Source organism: Aegilops tauschii, chromosome 6 (genome assembly GCF_002575655.3).
Source record: "Aegilops tauschii subsp. strangulata cultivar AL8/78 chromosome 6, Aet v6.0, whole genome shotgun sequence".
NCBI classification, from domain to species: Eukaryota; Viridiplantae; Streptophyta; class Magnoliopsida; order Poales; family Poaceae; genus Aegilops; species Aegilops tauschii.
The window spans coordinates 27,163,481-27,184,893 of NC_053040.3; the positions used below are offsets into that span (position 1 = coordinate 27,163,481).

The following is a 21,413-nucleotide window of genomic DNA, read 5'->3' on the forward strand; positions in this document are numbered from 1 at the left end:
CAAGTTCCAATCACTGCATAACAACCACCCTTAAACTACTACCTACTACATATCATAATCTGCCATTTAGTAAGGGTTCATCACATGGGTCAACGAAGGATCATACCACTCGTCATGTTGAACGTAAGGCTACCTTTTAATGAACCTGAACACAATCATTTCACCTTCTTTTATCTTGGCGCCCTCGACGACTTCTCTCCAATTTTGCGTCATGATCGCACGCCCATCCCTCTTGTCCATCATAAACCGGACCTTTTGATAACTTTCAAAATACTCGTTGGTGACCGTCACAACCACGAGTGCATGCATATAATCTTTGAGGTAGCCCTAAACTTAATCTAGTGAGAAGCACTCATTGCACAAGGTAATAATTAATGTTATATTATGGCATGTTCGTGAAATGTACAAAAAGAAAGTCAAGTGTCTACCATTTTCTATATACACATATTACATTTTCAAAATTTATGATCAACATTTTGAAAACATATTTTTTTATGTGTAGTTTTGCCATATAAAATGTATATTTTTCAATACATGTTTATTATTGTCCAAATACATGATTAACATTTTTCAAAACATATATATTTTGATGTCTAATTTTTTCCATGCACATTATACATTTTTTGTGTACATCGAAAACATATTTTGTATACACATTTAACAATTTTTAACTGCATGATTAACACTTTTCAAAACCATTGAAAGCTTATTGTATTTTTTGATTTGTACTTTTTCCATACACATGTTACATTTTTTGTTTGCGTTAGAAACATTTTTTCTATACATACTTAACATTTTAAAATGCATAAATAACATTTTTAAAAAGAAATTGAAAACTTCCAGTATTTTCTTATTTCTAATATTTTATGCATTGTACATATTTTGTGTACATCAGAAACATTTTTCTTTACACACTTAACATATTTTTAATGCATGATAACCATGTTACAATAAAATATGAAAAATTATAGTAGTTTTTTATTTCTACTTTTTCCATACACGTTATACATTAGTAAATATATTTATTCTATATGTCGGATTTTTTTCCTATACAAATTACGTTTTTACAATTTTCAAATTTTTTATAGAATTTTTTAATAGACATACTTATAATATTTTGAAATATTAGCAAAATTAAAAGATAAATAAAAAAGTGTGCAAAAAGTAAAAATAAAACAAAAGAAAATGTGCACGAGTGTTGTGTCAACGCTGGGCAGAGAAATCCGGCGGCTGCCTTCAGTGAGACGTCGTACTTTCTCGCTTGAAGCGAGGCATAGGCACGCCCTACAGCGCTTGCCACGCCACATAAGCATTCCGGCACTTACGTGCTCCCTTGAGTGGGCCGGTCGCCTGCGGGTACGCGCTTCCTCGCTCGGGGTGGCTTTAATTCATTCGCCAGATTTTTGTTTTTTCCTTCAAAACAACAAGGTTAATCGGTCAAAGTTGCCAGTGAGCTCTTGATGAAAGTCAACCGTTTAACTTTTGTGAAAAGACGGAAATTAAAAAAAATTGAATAAAACTTTAATTTGAAAAACTTCAAAGATTTTTAGAAAGTTCACGAGTATGAAAAGAACATTCAAAACTTTGAAACTTCAAAGATTTTTGAAAAAAATTCATCAATTTTGAAAAAATTAATTAAACTTTGAGAAATGTTCAGGAAAGTGAAAAAGATAGAAAATAGAAGAAGTTGATCAATTTTGAAAAAATACCATATAAATTCTAAAAATATAACAACTTTGAAGAACAAATGATTATTTTCTAAATTGTTTTCACAATTTTGACAAAATGTACATCGAATTTGAAAAAAGTTCATCCACTTTGAAAAACAGTTTACATATATGAAAAAAAGATCATGAATTTGAAAAATAGTTCGTCGATTTTGAAAAGAAAATCAAGAATTTCGAAAAAACTCATAGATTTTAGAAAAGAGTTCGTCAATTTTAAATCAAAATTTCACGAATTTTCAAACTAAAATTAAAAAGGGACAGAGAAAAAAAGAAAAAAAAAGAAGTAATGACACCAGGTGAGGTGTTTGGTTGGTTATTGCGGCTTAGACTGAGCTCGGCGTCGCGGGTTTGAAACACACCTCGCACGTATTTTTTGCTATCTACAAACAGATAAAAAATGGGGCGCTGAAAGACCAACGCGAAGGATGGGGGAGTGGGGGGGGGGGGGGGGGGGGGGGGCGTTTGTGGGTACTGAAGAAGCAGACCATGTGCCGGGTTCTGAGTTTTTCATTTCTTTATTGAATTTCTGTTTTATTTTTTCTTCTTTTCAATATAATTCAGGATTATAAAAAAGTTATGTCTTGTTTAACAAAATGTGATATTTTTTTAGAAAGGTTCAATGCATCACAAAATACTGGTTGATTCAAAAGGTCTTCGCAATTTTTAAACATATTCACATATTAAAAAATGTTCCTGATTTGAAAAATAATGTCCAGAATCCAAAAAATGTTCGTAAAATTGACCACATGTTCGAAAATTCAAAAAATCAAGAATTTTTAGATGGTATTCACAAAATTTGAAAAATGTTTCTGAAATCACTTTTGTCCCTGAATTTCCAAAGTTTTTCACCAATATCCAAAATATGTTAGTTGATTAAAACAATTATCACAGCTTTCTGAAAGACTGCTGAGAATTTCAAATAAATGTTCGGGAATTTATAAAACAATTTCTGTGAATTTTAAAATGTTTACTATTTTAAAAATATTTGTGAATTTGTAAGATTTGTAAGAGAATTTGAAAATGTTCACTCTTTCGAAAATTGATCACAATTTTGAAAAATGAAAAATAAAAATTGTTACCGATTTCAAGTATTTTGTTTACCGAGTGCCCATGAAAATATACTCAGCAAGCAATAAAGTATCTGGCTTAAATAATTTTTCTTTTAGTATATATATCTACTCTAGCCAGTGCAACACTTGCTTTTTTCTGTACAGTTTGCACACAGAATAGCATTTATATCATCTGGTAGGAGAATTGATTTGAAACAAAAGGGGGCAACCTCGTTTGAGATGTTCCCGTTCTATATCTATTTGTTTGTGGGGGTCGAATTAGAGTATGCTGCTCTCTATCTTTAAAGAATATAACTTGTTCTATCTCGAATATCCAATCCAGAGCCTGAGCTCATCTACACCCTATGAACAGTAAATTCAAAATAAATATAAGAAAAATCTAAAAAATCCCGTTTTGTGTGTGGTGAAAGATGCTTGAGTGCTGATGTTCGTGTCAAATTTCAGAGTATTCGAACATGTGAGGAACTCTCAGCAAAAAAAGAATCAGGTCCAAATAGTACAAAACAGTAAACATTTTCACGGTCCTCAAATTTATCATTTTTGCTGAGAGCTACTCAAATGTCCAAATGATCTAAAATTTGGCATGAACATCATGCACTCCAGCATCTTTCACCACCAAAAAAAGGAATTTTTAAAATTTCTAGTATTTTAGACGAATTTATTGTTCACCCCCGGGCTCATCTATCGTTCTTGAATATAGCACTAGATCGGAAACACGCCTTGGCGCGTGGTGCCTGGCTGAACTTTTTGTCCCAGCTTTTAAACAAACTGCAATACTGTTGCTACTTGGTGTAGGATCGTTTTTCAAAGTCTGGCCGAAGGCAATGCAGTCACATTTACCAAATGCAAAGCAACCATGAGGTATTTTCTCAGTAGAACCATTCGTCTGGAAGTTCATGAGGAATGTAAATATATACTTTTCCAAAAGCGAGACCGGACGATCAATTCACATCAAGTTTGATACAGACAATGTACTTTTCATACAGCAAAATCACCACAGCGGCAATGCAAGACAAAGAACCTATGTAGTTCCATAGAATCATATTTTTTGGAAATAACCTGATCGTCTTGACATTCAACCTTTCATACGCCGCAACACATGAACCTGCTATCAATAGTTTGTTCAGTCACTTGAAACAGATAACATTTTCTCCATTGACAACAGACTTATGAACCTTGAACTAACCTTTTCAAAGTTTGGATTATCAGCAATGGCTTCCTATGCGTAGTGTCGAAGCCGAAGACACATAAGCGATTTCTTTGTGTTGAGCAAACATGGAGCCCAGGTGTTATCTATCATCTTACTCTCCAGAACTATCTACTTGCTGAAGGATTTACCCAGTTTGAGATCATATTATTTGAGGATGGTAGGCAAGACAATGCGATCAAGCCAAGGTCTACATAAGTTAATCAGAAACATAAATAGACTACACAAATATAAATCTATATATAGAACCAATCGACGGTAAACAAACAAACACCATTCTGGACAAAGGGTTGCAGACCAGAAATAAAGCCTTGTCAGAACCAAGCATGTAGTAACTGTGGCTCGGTGAGCTGTGGCTCGGTGAGCATAAGAGAGGCATAGGAAACACACAATTAAGACTAAAAACAAACAACACATCTTACTGTTTGTGTGTATCATAACAGAAACTATCATAGACATTTTTTACATATATACACATACTCATGAGCAAAACAAGAATGTTGGTTGCTCCTAAATTATTTGCAGAACATAAGAAAAAAGAGTTGGAAACAATCTGACAAGACCTGAAACCAGAACTTGGTAAGTTATATGGTATTTGTAGCTATGTTTTCCTTTAACAATTAATAAGATGAATGTATGTAAAAAAACAGAAACCTAATTTCCCTAGTTCTGTACAAAAGAGTGCTCTAGCCAGAAGTAAAGTGTCTAGATTCCCTAGCTCTAGCTAGAAATCACAGTGCTGACACTTTCTGTTCAGCATGAAAAAAATAAAAATCCTATTTCTGTTTATATTACCTGAGCACAGTACGAAGACAAATTCAGAGCAGCAAGATGTACATGATCTACCTTACTTGCCGGGGATACGATCAAACGGAGACCGCGTGCACTAGTCACCGGCATCGTGGAGAAGAGCTCCCTCGTAGACACAAGAGCATGCAAGATAAAGTAGAGAAGATGTGTCAACAACATTAACAGATCACTCCATGTCATAGTCCTTGGCCAGGGTCAGGGGACCTTGAATCCTAGAAATCTGCAGAGGAGGCATCATCAGGAGCAATCTATCACTACTCACAAAATAACCCAAGAGGCGGGTATAGACTATGTTAACCATTTATGTGTACAGAATATGTTAACTTGCACCACACCAGAGAAATTTCTCATCGGCAGCGGATTTATTAATTTTCTGATTAACACACAAGCTCGAGCTAGCGACCAACGACACGAGGACTACAGTCTCATGTCTTCTCACAAATATCCAGTCAAGGTCTTCCACGAGCGAGATTCGACGGTCCTAAACGCATCAAGTAAACGATCCAACGGCCGACAGTGGCTAAGCTCTGAGAGAGCTCATGTTCTCCCTAGATACTTATTCTTGGATGTTCCCAGCACCAAAGTATTAGTACAAGCCACAACATATCATGGGGACATTCGTACGAACAATTGTCAAAACTGGGTTATCGCATTGTCAAGACTTGGGCCGTCTTTGAGGACCTCACCATCCCCCTCAACCACGACGTGGACGGCAACGGCAGTGAAGCTCATGTCCACGGTGCCTGGCGGTGGAACTGCAGCCATGTTGGGCCATGCTCTGGCCCACACGCTGCAGTTTCCATGCAGCCACCAACAACAACTGCTGGGCCGTCCTCGCCTCCTCAAGCTCAAGCCACGCAAGCCCCTCGCAACTTTCTCCAACCTCTCGTCGGCGGTCCTCTGTTGCCACCGGCTGCGGCCCCTGCTGATGCGCTCGTGCTGTCCGACGACAGTGAAGGCATTGAGGGCGCCGCCCAGGACTCTGACCTCTCCGGCACCCTCACGCCATCGGTCGATGTCTCCAACTCCTTCTCCGCGCTCGATTTAGATGGTGGTGAGACCTCGCTTCTCTCGGGTAATTATCCGGACTCCCAGCTTTCCATCTCTGTTTCTCTCAACCTGCCCCTAAGTTTTGCTGCTCCCTCCTGTTCAGTCAAGGATTCTACCTCGCTTGGGTCTGAAGCGCATGAGGCCACGATGCGTCGTAAACTGGCTGCTAACAAGAGGGCCACAGATGCCGCCAAGCTTCGCCGCAGCCGTCGCCTTGCTGACAAAGGGGATGGTCAGTTCGTGGACATGACCACGAAGGCCATGCGTGTCAAGGCTCATCGCTTCGACCTGCAGCACGCCTCCCACGACCTCGTCGAAGCCCTGGATACCTCTGGGCTCACCAGCGCTCCTGAGGACCCGGTGCTAGACTCCGATGCCCTTGCTCTCATTGCCAAGCTCTGTGGCGCTGAACCGGTGGAGGTTCAGGAGGTGTCCTCGCCGGCGCCGTGATCCACGACCTCCTGCCTTGGACGACGGCACCTCGCCATGGCCGCTCTGTCCTTACTTGTTATGGCTGTATCTGCCCATCTGGCAATGGTTTAATTCCTAGTTTCCCGTTCCTTAGCTTAAGCCCGTGGTCGCCGTGCTGTTCCGGCGAGTTGGTCTTCGGCCCTTTTGTAACGTGTTTTGTAACGCGTGTGTGCTCCCAGGACTATCTGCTTTGTCCCTCTAGTGATCTTGCCTTTGCTTCTAGGTGCCTTCTTCATCGCTATGGTTAATCACAAATTCAGTTTCTGCTGTTGGAATGTTCGTGGCCTTGGGCAAACCCAAAAATGTTCAGATATTCTCTCTGAACTCCTGGCCATTAATCCACATGCTTGCTTTTTGCAAGAAACCAAGCTAGACTCCATCTCTACTCTAAAGCAGCGTTCCTTCCTCCCTAAGCACCTGAATCTAACCCACACTCGACCGGCCCTTGGGTCTGCAGGTGGTATGCTTTCGGCCTTCTCCTCGGCTCACTTTTCTCTTATTGCTATGGACTCCGGACTCTACACCCAAACAACCCTCGTCTCCTGCCTAGCCTCCCCTCACCCGCTTGCCATTACCAATGTTTATGCTCCTACCGACCATGCGCTCAAGCAGGAATTCCCGTCGGAGCTCGCTACCTTCGCCCCCTCTCCTCCCACACCTTGGCTAATCTTGGGTGATTTCAACCTCCTAAGACTCCCCTCGGACAAAAACACGAGTAATTTCAGGCAGTCCGAAGCAGACATGTTCAATTCCTTTATTAACCAGAAGGCGCTGATTGAGCTTCCCCTTCTGGATAGATGCTACACTTGGTCTAGCAAAAGAGATCAACCCACTCTCGAAAAAATTGACAGAGTTTTCATCAGTGTGGACTGGGATCTCCTCTTCCCAAACACCACCATTTCCTCGCTCACCAGATTCGTCTCTGACCATGTGCCCCTGCTGATCTCTATAGATACCGTCATCCCTCGTCCCGCGCTTTTTCGTTTCGAACTTAGATGGACCACTAGGCCGGCCTGTCTTACGGTAGTCCAAAACGCCTGGGCCGCGGCCCGCTCTTGCTGAAACCACTCGCTTTCCCTAGTGGCTGCTCTCAAACGTACTCGCGCTGACTTAAAAATTTGGCGGCGCTCCGCTCTGCCTCTAAATACTCGGGAGAAGAACTGCAAGACTGTCATTTCCGTTCTCGACCTCATCGAAGAATCTCGTTTCCTCTCGTCTCCTGAACTGGCTCTCCGTCGTGTCATTATTAAAGTTCTCCAACGCACGCTTCGTGAGAAAGCCCTATATTGGATCCAGCGTGGAAAAATTCGCACCACCTTAGAAGGAGATGAAAACTCTCGCTTCTTTCACGCGTCCGCCTCTGCCCGTCTCCGGAAAAATAAAATTAATACTCTTGTCTCAAATGGCTCGGAGTTCTTCTCCCACGATGCTAAATCCAACATTCTTTCTGACTTCTACGCCTCCCTTCTCGGCACGGCCTTTCAGCCAACCTGGTCCTTCGCTCTCATGGATTTATACCCAGAACCCGTTCCACAACTCTGCTCTCTGGATGCCCCCTTCACAGACGCCGAAATCACCAATGCCTTCCTCTCCATGAACAAGAATGCTAGTCCTGGACCGGACGGCTTTGGCCCAGGGTTCTACCGCAAATTTTGGCACATCCTCAAAGAGAAGATAACTAATTTCCTTTCAGACTTTCACGCCCAAAACAGCGATATCTCTTGCCTTAACCGGGCCCTCATAATCCGCCTTCCAAAGCATTCCGATGCTCGCTCCCCCGCTGACTTCCGCCCCATCTCTCTTCAAAACTGTCCTATCAAAGGAGTCGCAAAACTTCTAACCAACAGGCTAAAACCCCTTATCCCCCTCTTGGTGCATGCTGACCAGACCGGTTTCCTGTGTGGTCGTAACATCTCTGAGAACTTCCTCTACGCTGCAGATATCCTTCACTGTTGTGCAAAAAGGAAAGCCCCCTCCCTCATAATCAAACTAGACTTTCGGAAAGCTTTTGACTCTGTTTGCTGGAAGACCCTCCCCCATACCCTTCAGGTTAGAGGTTTCCCCCCTCGGTGGTGCGACTGGATTAACTCTCTCCTTAACACTGGATCCACTGCCGTTATGCTAAATGGCATCCCGGGGAGGTGGATTCAATGCAAAAATGGCCTCTGGCAGGGCGACCCTCTCTCCCCTTACCTTTTCATTATTGTCGCCGATATCCTCCAACAAATGATCATCAAAGCCAACAGTGAAGGTAAGTTGTTGCACCCCCTAAGCCCTCGCCTTCCCTGTCCCGTCCTTCAATACGCCGATGACACGCTTATCATAGTTAAAGCTACGCCCGGGGCCGCAAAACACCTTAAGAGTATTCTAGATAGCTTCGCTGCGGCCACTGGTCTCCAGATTAATTTTGACAAGACCACCTTTATCCCTCTTAATGTTGATCCCACTGACGCAGCTCTTATGGCAGCTGACCTTGCCACTAACATCTCCTCCTTCCCGCAAACTTATCTCGGCCTTCCTCTCTCTCCCTACAAACTCCCCCCCTCAGCCTTCCAACCAGTCATCGATCGGTGTGATATCTACCTAGCTGGGTGGTGCGCGCTACTTCTCTCTCGTGGTGGCAAGCTTGTTCTCCTCTCCGCCGTTCTTGACAGCCTCCCTACCTATTTTATGCTCTGTTTCGCTCTTCCTGTCCAGGTTATTGAAGCTATCGACAAGAGACGACGTACCTTTTTCTGGTCTAACGACGACACTTGCTCTGGGGCAAAATGCCTGGTTGCTTGGGATAAAGTTTGTACCCCTAGAGAAGCTGGTGGTCTAGGTGTAAAAAACCTTCGCGCACAAAACTTTTGTCTACTGCTGAAATTTGCTTATAAATTTTTACACTCCTCAAACCTTCCCTGGAAGGATTGGGTCTTACACCATTCGCCTCTTCACATTGGACATGGCAAAAACAGCTCCTTCCTAGCTAAAACCATTTTCAAGCATCTTCAGAGTTTGAGAGAGATTTCCCAGTGCACTGTTGGAGATGGTTGCTCTACTTTTTTTTGGTTAGATCGTTGGCTAAAGCCGGAACCCCTGGCTTTAGTGTACCCAGCTCTTTTTTCTCACCACACAAACCAACATGGCCTGGTAGTCACTATTTTGCAGGATGGGATCGAACTTGCTCTTCGTAATCGACTAACCTCTACTGCGATTGCAGAACTTGCTTCTCTTAATTCCTTGTTGCAGGACTGTGCACTCTCTCAGGTACCGGACGATCGTCGCCTGCTTAACGGCGCTGCCTTTTCCACAAAGGGCGCATATGCGGCCCTCTCGGATCACCTCTCGGACCCCATGCTTAATGATATTTGGGACTCAATGGTTCCCAAGAAGGTTATGATCTTCGGTTGGCTATTCTACCTTGATCGCCTAAACACAAGGAAGAATCTGCATAAGAAGAACATTCTGGACTCTTCAGCTTGTCCTAGATGTACTCACTCGGTTGAGGATCGACAACACCTTTTTTTTACTTGTCCAGCAGCTCGCAGGATCTGGAGAGCAGCCGGCATCTGCCCTCTTTACACTCCTATCACAAGTCTCTTCAGCACGACGCTTCCGGATCCGCTGCCTACCACGGTCCGCCCCTTCATGCTCCTTTTGATTCTTTGGAAAATCTGGGACGCACGCAACAAGAAAGTTTTCCAAGGACTAGATGTTGTGGCCTCAAACTCCTTGAGAGCTATCCTGGATGATTTGATTGTTTGGTCTCATAGACTAAAATCTGTAACTTTAAAGGGCCACGCCGGTCTGTGGCGTGAGTTCCTATCCTCGCAACACTCTTAACTCTGTAACACCTGGCAGGTTTTGAAATATATATTCAGGTAGGGAGCCTTTCCCCCCCGGTGAACATTTCAAAAAAAAAAACTGTGCAGACAGAAACGGTTTTCATGTACAGATGAAGAATAAGATTACACTACTTTCTCCGTCTACTCTACTCTTCTCTTTCTCTAGGCCGCAGTTCGTCGATAAATAAAGAATTAAACAAAAGGAATGACGCCGAAGCTGTTCAGCAGCACCAGCGATTCACTCTCTGTATCAGAGTTTCAGGCGTGACATCGATTTGTTCATTGATGCCAATAGTTAGTACGTTTAATTTAGTACTGTCCATGCAGTTTTCAGGGCTTGCAGTGTTCTCTTTTATACAGTATTTAAGAGTGAAACTATTGGTTTATTTCCGGGCTAGGATTTTTCTGTTTAATATTCAAGAAATGTAGACGATCAGAAGCTAGCTTCTGCTCTGGTACATTATAGACAAGTCTCTTCACGGTCTCGACGACAATATTTTCGTCACTCGCTAGCGTGCAGTGCGTATTTTTGTTTCAAATCAATTTTCCTGCTAACCATATATAAAGGTGGATATCTCCCAAAAGTCTTATTCTGATCCCGAGTTCAAATGCACCCCGATAAACAGTAAAATAAATAAAAAATAGTAAAAGAATTTTAAAAGTTCCCAATTTTTATGGTAAACTTTGACAAATGTTTTGTATGCCTGCACAATTTCTGCACGAAATGACTGTGGATTCAAAACTAGCATTTTTGGTGTAACAAATTTTTTTTACCACGACTTCCACAAATGTCATTTCGTGTTGAAATTTTGCAAGCATACAACGCATTTGTCAAAGGTTATCACAAAAAACAGAATTTTTTGAATTATTTTACTATTTTCTGATTTTAGTCGGGAACAGATACGCCACATGTGATATCTCCAACTAATAAATTAAGCAGCTTGTTGTGCACTGGTTAGCGCTACAGGATTGCAAAGCAAGGTCGTCCTGCTTTCGAATCCTCTTGGCATGTGATTTCTATGTTATCTGTTTTTTTCTCTTCCCAATTGAAAGGTGGGACCCACACATAAAAGAGAGCAGACAACATGCCATGTAGCTAGATTTAATAGAGTTAACGAAAAGGATGGAAATGTACCCACATCTATATCTATATCTATATCTATATCTAATGATAACAAAGGGAGTAAGATTTCTTGGTTCTCTTTCCGTCACGCCTTTACATCTGTTAACTTTGTGTTAACAAGAAAGATTGATGACTAAGATTTAAAACGAGAAAGGTTTTTTCAGTAAAAAAAAACGATTTGCATCGTCCATCCATCCACATCGTGGAAATTTACCTCCGCATCGTCTACACATACAAATCGTTGAGACGTCGGGGATAGAGCAACCGCTCCCTTCGAGAGCGTCTGGCACCGCCATCCGGATTCGTTGGAGCCACATCGTCCGTGATGTATGCTCCATGTAGTCGACCAGGCCTCCACTGCACGGCTCAGCGTCGATCAAGCTACCACCGTGTGCCATCCTGGAAGTTGAACTCACTCCAACCTCCAATGTTCACCCAATGTTCCATGTTTCTCAACTTCGTCAGGATTTCATCCCAGGAATTCCTATTTCGAAAGAACTTCCCATTGTTACTGATGACCCACTTCTCCCTATTGAAATTGTTGATGTCGATGGGGTCATGCACCTACAAGTTGGAAGGTGCATATCCTGGTTCACTGGTCAAACCCTGCCATACTGGACGCCGCGTGGGAGGATGTCATGGCTACAAGACACACTCTGACCTTCCTAGAGAAATACACGTGCCCACTTGCTACACGGGCAGGCACACATTATGGAGAGCCTTCTAATGCCGACCAGAGCTGCCTTTGTTACCATAGAGGGCAATGAACAGGGTCTGGTCGGCGCCAGCAAGAACAAGGAAAGAAAGTCTATCAAAACGTGGAGGGCTCCGCTTGAACCACACGGATGCGATTCCGGAGCTGAAGGGAGCTGACAGACACCAATCATGAAGGTGAAGCCACATGCGTGGACCTCCCCTTAATTAGATGTGTACCGCACATCAACCGGCTCCATACAACCGTTCACTACAAGAAGAACGTTTGCAATCCGCATGCTGTCTATAGTTTAGGCCGTACACAACTGTTAGATCTTGCATAAAAGACCATATACCCTGTTTCAATTATAGTACTGTTTGCATGTATCAGCAACTTGGGAGATTACATGATGAAGAAGGTATTTTACAATCTTGGAGGTGGAGGGTCCGGTTACTCACATCTGGACCCGAGCCAACCTTAGGTACATATCCCTCTGTAGTGATCTAAACGCTCTTATATTTCTTTACGGAGGGAGTACAAATTACTATCGGTTGTGCTAATTCTCAGTCGACTGAGAATTACTGAAGTCTCAGTCAACTGAGTTACGTGGAATTTGTTCGCTATCTCGGTCCTAACTACACCATCGATTGTTTGTTCGTATCTTTCCTTCTGGGCTTTTCGTTTTTTCCTGGGCCGTCGTTTCATTCATGTACTTAGGCTTCTATGTGATTATTTTTTGTCCCGTGAGCAGTGATGCCATTGCTTTTTTCTGTTTCTCCTTTTTGATCGAGAGGGTCGTGTGACCCCTTTTGGCCTTCTTTTTTGTATTATCAACGACTTTTGCAACGTGTAGGTTTGAGTAGTGGTATAAACTTCACATACCTAGTATTTATTAGCTTTAGTTATTTTTTATTTTCCATTTGTTTTTGTTTAAATTTAGTCATTTTGTTTTTTATTTTATTTATCAACCCATTCATTTTGTTTTGGCTTTGCTAAATCTTTGTCAACTCGCAAACCGTTATATAGATTTTTTGTTCTGCTGTTTTTGTTTAAAAATTTTGTTTCTATTTTTTTTCTTATGTCACTTCTATTTTCTTCTTTTAGTTTATTTTTATTTTTCTTATTTTATTGATACTTTTTTGGAGCACGGCTTAAAATCGTGCATTATGCTATTTCTGGATGACTATTGTCTAACGCGTATCTAAGTCCTTCACACGTCAAATGAAATGTAATAAGTCTTGTGCTTTCTCCCAGTGGGCATTATGGTTTTCCGTGTGGCACGTTTGCTTTGTTCTCGTTTTCGCGTGCATGCGGTGTCGGTCTGTGGGGTTTCCGAATCATTCCTTTTTTTGTTTTGTTTTTTTTGCCATAGGCTTTTTGACGTCTATGCAAATTACATGTTTCGGATGTATGTGTGCGATAATATCGTCTTTTCTAGGTTTTTTTAGGGGTGGATGCTCTGATAAATGTACGTGTAATAGCTCGTGTCCACAAACCTGGCAACACTAATGGTTGCATATTTTTTTTGTTATTGTCCCATCGCCTGAAAAAAACACACAAATATGATTCATTCCACAGGGAATAAATGCATTTTTTTCTGTCCCGAGGAGAAAATGTCTCTTTTCTGTAGTTGCATGTCTAACTCTATATATGCAACTGCAAGTGTCCTCCACCCCTGCGACTGCAAATGCATGTCTTAAGCATGCCCACAAGTCTATGGTGTTTTATTGAGGGACGCGAAAGTTGCAGGTTTGTTGCTAAGCATGCAACTTCACATGTCTTCAACGTGACTACAACTCACTGGTTTTTTTACTAGAGGTAGGGGTAGTTGCATATATGCTGCTAGCTGCGCAACTGCAAAGTGTCACCTCGGGCTGCAACTTTATGTCTTCAACGCTACAAAAATTCAGTGGTGTTTGTCGGGGAAGGGGGCAATCGCATATCTACCACTAGGCATGCAACTACAAGTGTCGCTCCAGTTGCAACAACATGTCTTCAACGCGATTGCAACTCAGTGGTGTTTTGTCTGTGGATGGGGCAGTAGCATGTGTGCGCCACTAGCCACACAACTGCAAGTGTCAGTCCTGACTGCGACTACATGTAGTCAACACAAATGCAACTCTATGGTGTTTTTATCGGGGGGGAGGAATAGTTTCATGTCTGCCTCTAGGCATGTAACTGCAAGTGTTGCCCCCAAAAGAAAATATGTCGTGTTTTTTTGTGGAGGAAGGAAAGTTCCATGTCTGACACTAGGGACGCATGCAACTAAAGTGTCACCCCCGACTACAATTGCTTCTCTATAATGCAACTACAATTCTGTGGTGTTTTGTCGGGAGGGATTGTTGCATGTCTACCACCAGGCATGCAATTTTAAGTGTTGCCATCGACTGCAACTCTGTGGTGTTTTTGTCGAGAAAGTGAGGTGGTCGCATATGTGTCACTAGGCACGCAACTGCAAGTGTCACCCCTGACTGCAACTCTGAGGTATTTTCTAGGAAACGAAGTTGCATGTCAATCACTAGGCATGCAATTGCAAGTATTGCTCCTGACTGCAATTGCATGTCTTTAATGTGACTGCAACTCTATGTTGTTTTGTTGGGAAGGGGCAGTTGCATGTCTGTTACTAGGCATGCAACTACAAGTGTTGCCCACGTCTGCAACTATGTGATATTATTTGTTGGGGGGAGAGGGCAGTTGCATGTCTGCCACTAGGCGCGCAACTGCAAGTGTCGCCCCTGACTGCAACTCTAAGTTGTTTTCTAGGAGTGGTAGTTGCATGTTCATCCCTAGGCATGCAAGTGCAAGTATTGCCCCCCGTCTGTAACTTCATGTCTTCAACGTGACTGCAACTCTGTGGTGTTTTTTCGGGAAGCGGTAGTTGCATGTCTGCCAGTAGGCATGCAATTGCAAGTCTTGCCCCGACTGCAACCATATGTGATGTTTTTTTTCGGGGTGAGTGGACAGTTTTTTTGCCACTAGGCACGCAACTTCAAGTGCCTCACCTGACTGCAACTCTGTGTGGTATTTTGTCGGGAGGGGCAGTTGCATGTCTGCCACTAGGCGTGCAACTACAAGTGTTGCCTCCCACTGTAACTATGTGGTGTTTTTGTCCGAGGGAGGGGGTAGTTGCATATTTTCCACTAGGCACACAACTACTGACTACAACCGCACATTTTCCAACACGATTTTCACCTTAGTAGTGGTTCGTCGGTGAAGGGGGAGAGTTGCATGTCCTCCACTAGACAGACAACTGCATATGTCGACATGAACTCCAACTGCATGTCTTCAGCACAACTGCAACTTTGTGTGTGGGGGTGGGGGGGTAAATGACGTGGGGGTGTTGTATGCCCTTTTTATTCAGTTTCATGTTAAACCTTGACACGCAACTCTCCTCGGCGGTGGCCGGTTGCATCTCTTACATGCAAGGGGAACGCTAAAAATCAGTCGACTGAGACTTTACAAAGTCTCAGTCGACGAGATTAGCCGCCAAGTTTCATCGAACTGTATTCAGTCGCTGATGTGTTTTCTTTTTCAAAACACACTAGGCTTTTCCTATCTGAGAGGCTGGCAGTAGCATAGTATGCCTTCCGCTACGTGGGTTGTGGATTGTGGCTTGCAGCTCGTTCTCTTGTGCTTATCTGTTTTTATATTGTCATAGCCGTCCATGTAAATCTTTGTATGTTTTCTTCTTCTTTTTTGCTGGGTTGTGTGCACCGTGTATGTACAGAAAAAGAAAGTTAATGGGGCAGCTGACTCTATGTGTATGTATACAGTATACACGTGTACTTGTCTAGCTTTTTAACTTTCTTTTTTCATTTATTTTTAGTAGATTTTCCTTTTATTTCTTTACTTGTATTTCCATTTTTTATTTATTATCTTTCTTGTTTAGGAAATATGGAACATTCAATTTTTTAAGAACTACATTTTGACACACATGAACAATTTTTATTCTCACATGTTGTTGTGTTAATTTTTTTATTCTGAGTTGTCGTTGCCTTTTCTACATGGACTTTTGTTTTATTTGCTTATTTGTATCTTGTCTATATTTTTTTACTTTGTTTCTTTGTGTATTACCCAAAAATAATTTTTTATTGTGTTTATGTGCTATGTTTTTTTTCACGAGCGCACCGTAAAGTTGCATACATAACACTAGGCATGCAACTGCAAGTGTCGCCCTCGACTACAACTGACCTTTGTTCTATCGGAGAACAGTGGAAGAGGGGAGGGGTAGTTGCATGTTTTTCACAAGGCATGCAATTGCAAATGTCGCCCTTGACTACAACTGCATGTCTACAAGCGAATGCAATTGACTTTTGTTCTGTCGATGGGCGGCAGGAGAGGGGGTAGTTGCAGACTAGGCATGCAACTGCAAGTGTCATCCTTGACTGCAACTGCATGCCTACCCACCCGATTGCAACTAGTCTTTTTGTTATGTCGGAGGACATCGGGAGGGGGGCGTAGTTGCATGTCTGACTGTAGGCACACAACTGCAAGTGTCGCCTCCGACTGCAATTGCATGTCTACCCATCCGACTACAACAGACCTTTGTTTCGTCGGAGTGTGGCGGGAGAGGGGGAAGTTGCACGTCTGACACTAGGCATGCAATTGCAAGTGTCACCCTCGAGTGAAACTGCATGCCGACACATCCAAATGCAACTGGCCTTTGTTTTGTCAGTGGGCGGCGGGAGAGGTGGCGGGGGGGGGGGGGGGGGGGGGCGCAATTGCATGTCTGACGCTAGGCATGCAAATGCAAGTGTCACCCTCAACTGCAATCGACCCTTGTTTTGCTAGAGGGCGGCGGGAGAGTGTGTGTGGGCGCAGTAAGGTAGTTGCATGTCGGACACTAGGCATGCAACTGCAAGTGTTGCCCCAGAATGCAACTGCATGTACTCTACCCAAACAACTGCAATTGACCTTTTTTTGTCGGAGCATGACAGGAGGGGGGGTGGGTAGTTGCATGTCTGACAGTAGGCATGCAACTGCAAATGTCGCCCTCGACTCTGTGGTGTTTGTCGGTGGGAGGGGCAACTGCATGTCTACTATTAGACACGCAACTCCAAGTGTCGCCCCCAAGTGCAAATGCCCGTCTTCAATGCAACTGCAACTTTATGGTGTTTTGTCGGGGGAGGGGCATTGCATGTTTATCACTAGGCATGCAACTGTAAGTGTCATTCTTGAGTGCAACTGCATGTCTTCAATGCGACTGTAACTCTGTGGTGTTTTGCTGGAAGAGGGCAGTTTCATGTTTGTCACTAGGCATGCAATCGCAAGTTCGTCTCCCGACTACAACTCTGTGTCGTTTGTTGGTGGGGAGGGGGCAGTTGCATGTCGTCTTAAAATGTACGCAATCGGAAGTTTTCCCCGGAGTGCTACTGCATGTCTTCGACGCTACTACAAACTTGTGGTGTTTTGTCGGGGAAGGGACCGTTGCATGTCTGTCATTAGACATGCAACTACAAGTGTCGCCCACGACTGCAACTCTATGGTGTTTGCCAGTGTGGAGGGACAGTTGTATGTCTGCCACTTGGCACGCAACTGCCAGTGTCGTCCCTGAGTACAAGTGCATGTGTGCAACACGACTACAACTATGCGGTTTGTGGTATTTTTGTCAATGGTTGGTGGCAGATGCATGTCTACCACTAGGCATGCAACTGCAAGTATCACCCCGACTGCAACTCTGTGGTGTTTTTCGGGGGTAGGGCGGCAGTTGCATGTCTGTCACTAGGCACGCAACTGCAAGTGTTGTGCTCGACTGCAACTTGCGCCAAGGGATATTAGCCACTTGCATGTATACCGCTAAACCTTCAACTGCATGTGTCACAATCATCCCGCAAATGCGAGCGATACAACAAGACTGCAACTGTGAATTTGTTTCCTAATTTTTTAACTTCAGTTTTTCTTCTCATTCCCCTTTTCCTTTTCCCCTTTTTCTGTTTTTATCCTTTGTTTTTCATTTTTAATTTTCCTTTCTCTTTTTTTTTTAATTTTTTCCGCTTGTTTATCTTGTTAATTTGCTCTTTTCCCCCTTTAATATGATTTTCATTTCCCATTAGTAGAAATATATTTCCTTGTGTGTATATGAATATTTAAAAAATACATGTTCAAGTTTTTTCTAAAAATAATTATTGAGCACTTTTCCAATATGCGGTGAACAATTTTTCATTACGCGATGAAACATTTTCTAGAATTATTCATGCAATTCTTAGTAAATGTTCATGTATTTTTAAAAAGTATTTATGTGTTTGAAAACATAATTCATATTTATTGTAAACTGTCCATAAAATTTAAAACTGTTCACGGTTCTTAAAAAATGTTCATGTAATTTTTTGAAATTGTTCATGTAACAAAAATGATGTATACACTATATATACCTGTGTGTGTTGTCCTTTGTCCTTACTCACTTTAACAACCGCGGGCAGCAACTTCATAGCTCGTCAGCAAGCAATAGGAAGCAAAAAATTATTATTGTTTCTTCAATATCGTTTCTTTGTGTTCAAATCCTTTGTATTTTTTTATGAACGACAAATGACAATAAGTTATATGCCCATCTAAAAAAACACTACAAGCATGCACTGTATTGCATATACGAGAATTTTTCCAGAAAAAAATGCTATGATTTGAACAAAAAAAGTTACCTCACTCGTTGAGGTTGTAGCTTTTTTGAGAAACGCTGAGGTTGTAGCTGGATAGCAAAACACATATTATATTTGCAGTCGTATAGCCCAAGTACAAGAAGAGGAAAAAATCCGGCAAAAAGCAACAGATCGCAGGGAAAAGAAAAGGATGAGATAAAGGCCCAGTAGAAGTACAAAGCCAGCCCATAACAGCAAAAACACACAAACAGTCACATAAACGAAGCAGGTCTGGTTTGTACCTGTGCTGATGTCATATACGTATGCTGATGTCATCAGTCGACTGAGTCTTCACGAAGTCTCAGTCAATGGAGACCTAGACAGACCCTACATGCAACTGAGATTTTTAATTTTGTTTTTAATTTTTTTAACATGAAAGATCTTTTTTACAATACAGATTGTTTTTTGAAGAATGATACGAAAAACAAAGAGCGAGCAAGATGATATGGAGAGTAGGAATTATATTTTGTGTTCTTTTTTCCATTTTTGATATTTTACTTCTTTGTCATAAAATATATTTTTATACAACTCAAACCCATTTTAAAAAATGATGAGAAAAAATATGCGAGAAGTACACAGAGAAGAGAGGGAACATAGATCTTAAAAAAAAAAGAGAAGGAACACTGATCTAAAAAAGAAGAAGAGAAGGAACATAGCACGAGCACGTGACGTGCAATGCGAAAGAAGAAAAATGGGCCGATCTGCAGGCCCATGCAACGATCGCGAGTGGAGAAACAAGCAGCGATGCGTAGAGCAAAATCTGGCTTAGTTCCTCTAGAAAAAGTAACAAAACCTGGCTGAAAACAAGTGCTGCGCCATAAAAAATGTACCCTGACGTCAGCCGACAAGTCTCAGTCGACTGATTCCTAGCCAGACCCAATTACTATCTGAACCAAACGGCTTTATTTTGCCATGCATGCATGCGTACTTACATGTTGCGCATGTGTACTTAACACTGTAACACGTACATACAATGGGCAGATGGATGTTGGATCAGCTGTTGACGACCCTGCAGTTACGCCTAATCTGGGTGGGTGTTCCGCTGGGCGGGGTGAGGCTCGCCATCTTGATCATGGCCGTCACCAAGTCGGAGGCGAAGAGCGCCGGGTTGGCGGCATACTGCCGCACTAGCGCGTCCTGGGAGCCGCCGTTGAAGAGCACCTGGTCGGAGTTGAGCAGGCCGCGCTTGGCCACCAAGTTGCGATAGTAGGCGTTGTCGAAGAAGAGCGGCGTCTGCACGTCTAACGGCGCCAGGTTGGTGTCGCCGTTAGGGGCCAGGGCGGGGCAGGCGCCCTTGCGCAGCGCGGCGAACGCCGGGTCGATGTTGGTGCCATTGTAGATGTGGTCGCGGAAGTTGAGGCACTGCGAGAAGCCGATGGTGTGGGTGCCGGACAGCGCCGTGAGGTCCCGCGGGCTCAGCTGCTTCTTTGCGAACGCGGCGATGAGCTGGTCCAGGTTTAAGCTGGGCCCTGGGAGGTCGCTGTTCGCCTGAGTCAGGCTGGCCGTCGTCGAGTCCCGGTGGCCGAGCGGCACCGCCCAGCTTGGCCCGCCTAGCTGCAGGAACCCGAACGTGCAGTCTACGTAGTCAGCAGCACGAACGTGCAGCCTACGTACCCACTGTCATTGATCGTATTGTATTGTACGCACCAGAAAGACGCCGTCCCGTGCTGCGAGGGCAGTGATGTCGGCGCAGGAGACGACGCCAGGGCAGACCTGCTCCACGTTCCTCTTGATCTCGTCGATCACCTCGTAACCCCGCACCGAGTTCACGTTCGGAAAGGCAGTCTTCTCGCCCACGAAGCTACCCACGTCATCCAAGAGAATGGACCCGTCGCAGCCCTATACATAGAGCAAAGTTTCACCGTTAATCCCGACCATATGATTGTAAATCAATCGACATAACTATGTTTGCTTTACGGGTTTATAGTTTACTTACTTGAACAAAGCAGTCATGGAAGTGGAGCCTGAGGAGGGACGCCCCCATTCGGCGCTCGGCGAGGAGGGCCTTGATCATGGTGGCGCGCACGATGAGCTCAAGCGTTGGGCAGCTCTTTGCGTAGAATGACGGCGAGAGCTGCCCATAGGCCGCCGAGGAGAGGAGGAAGAGGGCAAGCAAGCAGTGCCATGTCCGGCAGCTGGAGCTCAAAGCCATGGCTCACAATGTGGATACGTACGTAGGCTCAGTGTGTTTTTCACTGTAAGCAGGATTGCTAGCTCAGCGGCTTTGCTTAACTGTGGCGGGCACGAGCCATCTATTTATAATACTGCTGTTCTTTCCATTGCATGAGATGCATGCAGAATGGCCAAAGGCCGCAAGGGTTGTGGAAAAGTATGACAAGCTCCACGTGGTTTCTTTCTCTGGTTGACTAAGAGCGACCCATCTTTTTTTTTTTGCGCATCAAGAGCGACGCATCGTTAGGTAGGTGTCAGAAACTGATCCATCTTTGTTCAAATGTCATTAGCAAATAGCATTTCGAGTATATATAAATAATTATATATGAAGAAGTTAGTGTACGATCATATTCAGCCAGCTAATTGAAATTATGTCTTCCCATGTCCCATGCTCCGTGGGGTTGTTTCGTGAACTTCTTTTCAATGACATCTTAATCTGATTAGATTAGTGTTATGATCATAAATAAATACACATTGAATTGGCGATGGGACATGGCAGCCGAGAAGGATGTAAGCCGTTGTGTGAGTAAACCCATGGGCCATGGCGTTAAGGTCTCATTTTCGAGCTCCAACTGGCATCTGCTTTCCCAGTTTCCTATGTCGTGTTGGTAATAGGCCTTTGGACAAACA

General features: G+C 43.3%; 1 protein-coding gene across 1 annotated transcript; it reads right to left on the minus strand.

Annotated features, from left to right (window-relative positions):
• Window positions 1-19,360: 19,360 nt before the first annotated feature.
• On the minus strand, window positions 19,361-20,855 carry LOC109767357 (peroxidase 70). Its single transcript, XM_020326119.2, has 3 exons — window positions 20,548-20,855; window positions 20,259-20,450; window positions 19,361-20,165 (listed from the first exon to the last, which is right to left on the minus strand). Exons 1-3 carry the CDS (start codon window positions 20,761-20,763, stop codon window positions 19,605-19,607), a joined length of 969 nt encoding a protein of 322 aa, XP_020181708.1. The 5' UTR covers window positions 20,764-20,855; the 3' UTR covers window positions 19,361-19,604.
• Window positions 20,856-21,413: the final 558 nt, after the last annotated feature.

What these genes read in the sequence shown, in the direction of transcription:
- LOC109767357 (XM_020326119.2), bottom strand. Translation starts at nt 20,763, where the DNA reads ATGGCTTTGAGCTCCAGCTGCCGGACATGGCACTGCTTGCTTGCCCTC. An exon ending in TCCATGACTGCTTTGTTCAA is followed by an intron (nt 20,451 to 20,547) that starts GTAAGTAAACTA and finishes CTCTATGTATAG; the next exon opens with GGCTGCGACGGGTCCATTCT. An exon ending in CACGGGACGGCGTCTTTCTG is followed by an intron (nt 20,166 to 20,258) that starts GTGCGTACAATA and finishes GGGTTCCTGCAG; the next exon opens with CTAGGCGGGCCAAGCTGGGC.